At 37.1% G+C, this 6,611-nt stretch overlaps 1 protein-coding gene across 2 annotated transcripts; it reads left to right on the plus strand.

The window, feature by feature from the left end:
* Positions 1 to 2,668: 2,668 nt before the first annotated feature.
* LOC121759018 (scar-like domain-containing protein WAVE 5) lies at positions 2,669 to 6,304 on the plus strand. Of its 2 annotated transcripts, XM_042154504.1 has the most exons (9): positions 2,669 to 3,163; positions 3,686 to 3,849; positions 3,965 to 4,088; positions 4,167 to 4,299; positions 4,479 to 4,546; positions 4,707 to 5,493; positions 5,569 to 5,661; positions 5,744 to 5,833; positions 5,912 to 6,304. In XM_042154504.1, exons 1-9 carry the CDS (start codon positions 2,688 to 2,690, stop codon positions 5,933 to 5,935), a joined length of 1,959 nt encoding a protein of 652 aa, XP_042010438.1. In that variant the 5' UTR covers positions 2,669 to 2,687; the 3' UTR covers positions 5,936 to 6,304. The 2 variants fall into 2 exon arrangements, with proteins under 2 accessions (XP_042010438.1, XP_042010437.1); XM_042154503.1 differs by having other exon boundaries at positions 5,744 to 6,304.
* Positions 6,305 to 6,611: the final 307 nt, after the last annotated feature.

A 6,611-nucleotide genomic window follows, 5' to 3' on the forward strand; every position in this document is an offset into this window, starting at 1 on the left:
TGGAATCAAAACACGGTTTTTAGAGATGACGTCAACCTCCCGCGGCCATGCTAGTTTCACCCCCAAGTCTTCGGTGTTGGGGTGTACTTTGGTTTTTCACCTGTTATGGCAGTTGCACTGCTTATAACTTCTGATACAAGTGATGATCTTTTTCACCATGTCCAATACCACAGTTCCATTTTCTAGATTTGCCATTAATTAGAATTGGGACATAGAAGTCATAAACTAATCCCATATTTTATGTGTGTGAAAGTAATTGCCTACAAATGATTCTTGTTTCATATACTTTTTTCATATAATGAGTAGGAGTATGTCTGAATTTGATGTTGAGGACTAAATAATGTGAAATGTTATCAATGTACCCTTGACTTAAAAAACATAATCGGATTGGTAAATATTGTCTGAAGTAGCCCAAATCCTATGACAATATATCTATAAACTGGGCCATATAAATACGCTCCAACCCCATGTGAGAGCCCACAATTTTGCATCAAAGGTGCCAAAATATCTTTGAATCATACAAGGATGACGTCATGGCAAAAGTGTTTTCCTAGGATTGGTGCTTATGCTTTATTTAACTCTTTTTGGCTATTCTAAATTATTTTTATTTTCTATTTTTATACAAAAATAAAATTATTTTTGCTTGGGCTATACAAATAGTTGGTCCATTAAGTGAATGGGCTACACACCTTCTTGAACAACTATAGTCCATAGAAATAAAAAGAATCTTGTTTTCAAGCCACACAGTTGAAATAAAAGATTTTTGCATAAATTCATCAGATGAAATGAAAAATGGGTCTAAAATATGACTGATTTTTCTGCAAAGAAAACCAGAGCCACAAGAGAAAGTCTTGGCTCTGTTTGTCTCTATATATCATGCCATTTTATGATTAAGGATAGCCAGTTCATTTTTTTTGTAGTTTATATAATTTTATCTCATTTTTTTCTTTTAGACTTATTACTCTTTTGAAGAAAAGGAATGTGATAGCACTTAGGTGTTGCTTGTAACTCTGCTCGGGGGCCCATGAACAGGCCCGGCCCTGGGGGGGTCGAGCAGTGCCCCCGCCCCGGGCCCCCAAAACGTTGGGGCCTCCAAAATCCAAATACATATATGAGTATATACATGCTACTGGGCCAGGTCCAAGCAAGAAACAAGAGCCCACTGTTAAACTATTAGTTTATAGTATTATTATGGGGCCCCTCTTTTAGTTCCGCCCCGGGCCAATAAAAACTCAGGACCGGGCCTGCCCATGAATGGTCTTCAGAACAGCTATATTCATATTATAATGTTGTTGATTAATAATACTAATCTATCTAGTGATATTTGTACTTTGTGCATTTGCAATAGAAACATGAGGTAAATTAATATCCCTTAACGGGTTACTGCGTACCCTGATTGAACACCCTCACATAATGTCGGGTCGAAATGTGAGAATGCAATCGCTTTTTTTTTGCTACAATGAGGTAAATTAATACTCCTATACTTATTTGGCAGTAGAAGTACTATGAAATTATTTTGGACCATCACGTGCTTACGTATAGGTGTCATAAAATGTACATACAATGATAATGGTACATTCCTATTATACTCCTGCTTACTAGTACAAGCCATTTATTTCATTACTTATTTGATGCGGTGGCGGGAAAGGAAGTGTGTAGATATTATTGGCCGATAATGAGTTTTATCAATTTTTATTTTTTGAATATAATAAATGTACTTTTTAAAAGAATAAAATAATATTTTTTAAGATTTATTCTACAAAATAATGTAACTAAATTAGTCCAAGATCCTAAGTTACTAAACATGTAGCGACAAATTCAACTAGTGGATCATTACATAATTCTTCACTGAAATTGGCATATCATATACTCCCTCACTTCCATAATAGTGGAGTCATTTTACCATTTTAGATAGTTCTGTAGTAATGGAGTCATTTTTCTTTTTAGTAAAAGTCGACACATTTTTTCTCACTTACTGTACTCTCTCGTACTTTATTTTTCCTTTACTTAACCCACTTAACACAATTTTTCTTAACCTCCGTGTCGGAAAGAAATGCCTCCACTACAATGGAACGGAGGGAGTAGTATTTGACTAAATGTCAGTATGAGTAATAATCATATTGTTATTTATCTGAATTTTTCGATATACAGTAACGTCGGTATGAGTAATTTTTTTGGACCTGTTGCGAAATACCGAAACACTCCCTCTGTCCCATTCAAAATGGAGCATTTCTATTGCGGCACATGATTTTATATAGTGTTGTTTTGTGAGTTAAATAGAGAGAATAAAGTAAGAGAGAAGGAAAAAGTAGAAAAAATGATACTTCTATATTTAGAAATATGTCATTTAGAGTGAAATATCCTAAAAAGAAGAATATTTTACTTAGAGTGGAACGGAGGGAGTATCAACACACCAAAAATATTATTTTGCACCGTATATATTTGGCATGATATGAAATTTCAGTATTATCGGTAAATCATTGCCATAGTATACCATAGTTTTATGATATACAGAAAAGTAATATTCCCAATTTTTGATATATGGGTATATCTTTCCCGCTCTAGATTAAGCAATGCAGCTCGGAAGGGTAGTTTAGTCATTTTCTGATAGGCCACCAGCATATCGTTCAAAGCCCAAGGCTATTCCGTAATTTCGACATCACAGACCATGTCCACGCTCTTCACCAATGTCTTCTTCCGCCCGCCAATATAGCGCGCTGCTTATATATCATATGTATGTATATGCGCGCCCACACACACACACTCACCAGATATTCGCTATCTCTGCAGTTGAGCTGGTGCAGTCCCCCACCTACTTACCTCTCTCTTTCACTCGAATCTCTCTCTCTCTTCTCTCTGATCGGTTCATACGTCCCTCCATTTATCCACCACAATTCCTTGCGCACTCCTTCATTTGTTGTTCAGGAGATATAGTTCCACAATCAGAGAGGGAGAATTTTCAATTTCTCTGCTGCTACTCTTCTCTGAGTTTGTTTGTGTGCGAAACGATGCCGTTGGCGAGAGTGGAGGTGAGGAATCAGTACAGATTGGGAACTCCAGAGATGTACATTGAGGCGAACAACGATGAGCCTAAAGATATTCTCCAAGGAGTCGCCGTTGCTGGCCTCGTCGGGCTCTTACGCCAGCTCGGTGATCTCGCTGAGTAAGTGTTTTCAATTGTTTGATCCTTCATTTTCTTCACCTTTTTCAAATTGTATTATACTATCAGCCAGTGATTGTAATTTTGTTCACTAGTTTATTCTGGTAGAAATTTGTTGCTTCTTTTGCAATATTAGCTCGGAAATGAGTTTTCTATCGTGAGAATTCCTGTAGTTTTTCTGAATTTGATTCACGAATGTTGTATTCCATATATCAAGCTACTGAAGAAAAAGGAATTAGGTGTAGTAGTAAAAAGTTCATATCAAGCTCTGCAAATTAAACTTTGCCGTTCAATTTCTTCTTGTAAATTACATTAACGTGGTTTGAAGCAATTGAAAGTTCCTCTCCAATTACCTGCTTTTGCATATCTGACGATCCGAAAACGGTGAATCATTTATTAAATTTACATGTGCTTGCCGCTTGCCAGGGATGGGAATTGGGAAACAGAGATATAAGCGCTCAGTTTGTTACATATTCATCATCAAGGCTTATAGACAAACGCAATTTTAAACTCTGTATGTGGTAGTTTTGCAGCAGAAGTTTTTCACGGCTTGCAGGAAGAAGTGGTGGTAACATGTTCTAGAAGCCGAGAGTTGATGGCTCGTGTGCTCCGGATTGAAGCAAAAGTGGTTCCAGTTGAGAAAAATGTATTGGCACAACAGAACCACTTACACCTAGCTTATACTGCTGGTATGGTTACTAATAACGTTGTTTAACCAAATTTTCATAGTAGGGCTGCTTTTATCTTGAACTATTTCGGCATCACTTCTTTTCCATAGGTTCTTATTGAAGTATAACATTACAGGTCTCAATTGGCAAACTCCAGCTCGATATGAACAAAATCTTTTTGTATATAGTGACATGCCTCAGTTTATCTTGGATTTCTATGAAAATTGCCGTAGCCCTCCACAGTTTCACTTGCTTGACAGGTATATATACTCCTAATTCCTAAATACAGAATCGTAATCCACATATCGGCTATACAATGAAGTTTATTATTGCCTTAGGTTTGACCCTGGTGGTCCTGGATCATGCTTGAAAAGGTATTCAGATCCAACTATCTACAGCTTTGCATCAAAGGCACCTGGTGATGCAAGTAATGGGAATGTTGAAAAGTTTAACAAGTCAGAAAAGAGTGAGGTAATAGGAGTACAAGCTATGAAGTAGTATTTCAGAACACCATGTCTCTGCTGTATATCTTTAACTGCTGTAGTTACTCTTAGAGTTGAACTTTATCTTCATCAGCAATGATTAGGAAACCTTCTTGATCTGAACTTTGAGGAAATACATCTAACTAAGCTGTGCTGAAACTTGGGCAGAAACAAAGTCCAAGCCCGAGGAATGGAGAAGTATCACGCAATGCATCTTTTGCGTATCTCATTTCCAGGTACTGTATGTTTGGTGCTTGAAAGTGAAAGTTGAAATGGGAAATCAGAAGTGGAAAGCAATGGGAATTTGTGATGAAAACAATGGGATTATTCACTAAAAGTATTCATTGCACTTTTATCATGATTGAGGTGCTAAGCTTGTAATGTTTAACATTGCAGAATGCAATCACCCTCTAATGTAGGTCGCAATACTTCGCCTTGCCAACCAACAGATTATTCTGCATTAAAATCAGACATGTGTGAACACTCAAATTCACACAAGAGAAATGAGTTAGGCTGCAGTAAGGATGAAATCTGTTCAAGTTACTCCATGAAAACCAAAGAAGAAAAATCAAGAGGACTGTCAGCTCAAATGACTGGAGATTACTTGAATCCCATCAAGGCAAAAAGCATTGGTTCTCGTGTAGGAAATTCTCAAGTGAACTGTGCAATGCTTCATGGGCGAAATGAAGATCCTTGTTCATCTCCTCCACTCTCTCACATGAAAATATCGGTCCAACCAATTGGTGGCTTTGTGAATTCAAAAAAGAAGCCGAAATTCATGCGAGGCATCATTGATCATGGCAGTATAGATGCATTGCCTTCATTTCAGTTAGTTCCAGAGGTTTCCAGTACTGGGCTGAATGTTGCTTCAGACTCAGACGATGAGACATTCCGAGCAACATCACCTTCTTTATCAGATGGCTCTGAATCAAGTCCTGAGCAGTTTGAGTCCAGAATCGAGAACCAGCCATTCCGATATGAGCCAGAATTTGCAACAGCTCCTGATCTTCCTCCTCTACCTCCTGTTCAATGGTGGGCTTCAGAAAAGAGTCATGACACGATGCCTCAAATCTCCAACAACGCGTTTGATCTTATGCATGCAGCGTCTTCAAATTCTCAGCATAAGCCTGCGCCCTTGAATCATGACCAAGATTTGGAGACTGCAAATGAGCAGAAAAGCAAGGTCTAGCATTTTAATTTTTAAACTCCTTGTTTGTAAGTCTGGCTGAAGCTAAGTCTTGTCTTTTTTAACATGCAGCCTTTCTATTCTGAGAAGTCAGATGCCGAAGGAGAAGCTAAAGGGGACAAGAACATAGATGAAAACAATTTCCTCAACCAAATTAGAACAAAAGTGAGCTGCTCATAGATTTTTGCATTACAATTTACAAGAAACTATAACAACCTTTGCCTCTCCTTATATGTTGTGGTTTCAGTTAATGAGTCTGAGACCAACTGAGCCATCAGGGACCTCTACTAATGTCCAAGGAATGACGATTCTTGACAAGGCAAATGCCATTCGCAAGGTCTCTCTCTATCTCTCAGCTAGTAATATCACCTTGTCTCTTCCCTAATATTCAGAAATTTATTCTGTTCCCCTTCAGGCCGTTGGAAGTGATGATGAATGATACATGATTCAACACCTAAACTATCAATATGGTTAATTTTTTTGAAATAAGTTATGCAAAAAGTATATACCAAATATTAGATGCTTATTCGCTGTAAATAAAAGATTAGTAAGTGCTATAAATCAAGGACTCCACTTAGTTTCAATTGTCTTCTTATGCTTGTACTCCACCTCTAACTCTAGGTTAGCTTTCCTCTACTTCTATCAAATCTTGATTCTTCCTTCAATATCTACCACTTTATTGAAATTAAGCACACCTTAATGTAATTGAGTGAGCTCTGGTCCCTTTTTTCCTTTTTTTTTCTTTTTGAGTTCAAAAGAAGTGATTAGCCACAGAATAATAATAATGAACTCCATTTTCATACATTTATTTCTCTTGTAGTGCGTACTATATTTTATAGCTATTGTGATTGCTATAACCTACATAAGCAAGCAACAAAGTTATTTGGACTCTAATACAATCATCCCATTTAAGTGTTTGGTATGATGGAACGAAGAAAGAAGTAGAAAGATGTGACTCTTTAGGAATTACTACTATCATTTTTCCACTCAATAACACATTCATTCCTTCCTCAATCCATGAATTGTTATTCTATTCCATCACAAAGGGTATCACAATTATTATAGATTCGTTTCAATCAGTTTATCAGTTACATGTACTCGGAATTTGAATTCCC

Source organism: Salvia splendens, chromosome 12, assembly GCF_004379255.2.
Source record: "Salvia splendens isolate huo1 chromosome 12, SspV2, whole genome shotgun sequence".
Classification (NCBI taxonomy): Eukaryota; Viridiplantae; Streptophyta; class Magnoliopsida; order Lamiales; family Lamiaceae; genus Salvia; species Salvia splendens.

What these genes read in the sequence shown, in the direction of transcription:
- LOC121759018 (XM_042154503.1), top strand. Translation starts at nt 2,688, where the DNA reads ATGTCTTCTTCCGCCCGCCAATATAGCGCGCTGCTTATATATCATATG. An exon ending in ACAAGTCAGAAAAGAGTGAG is followed by an intron (nt 4,300 to 4,478) that starts GTAATAGGAGTA and finishes AAACTTGGGCAG; the next exon opens with AAACAAAGTCCAAGCCCGAG. An exon ending in CAAATGAGCAGAAAAGCAAG is followed by an intron (nt 5,494 to 5,568) that starts GTCTAGCATTTT and finishes TTTAACATGCAG; the next exon opens with CCTTTCTATTCTGAGAAGTC.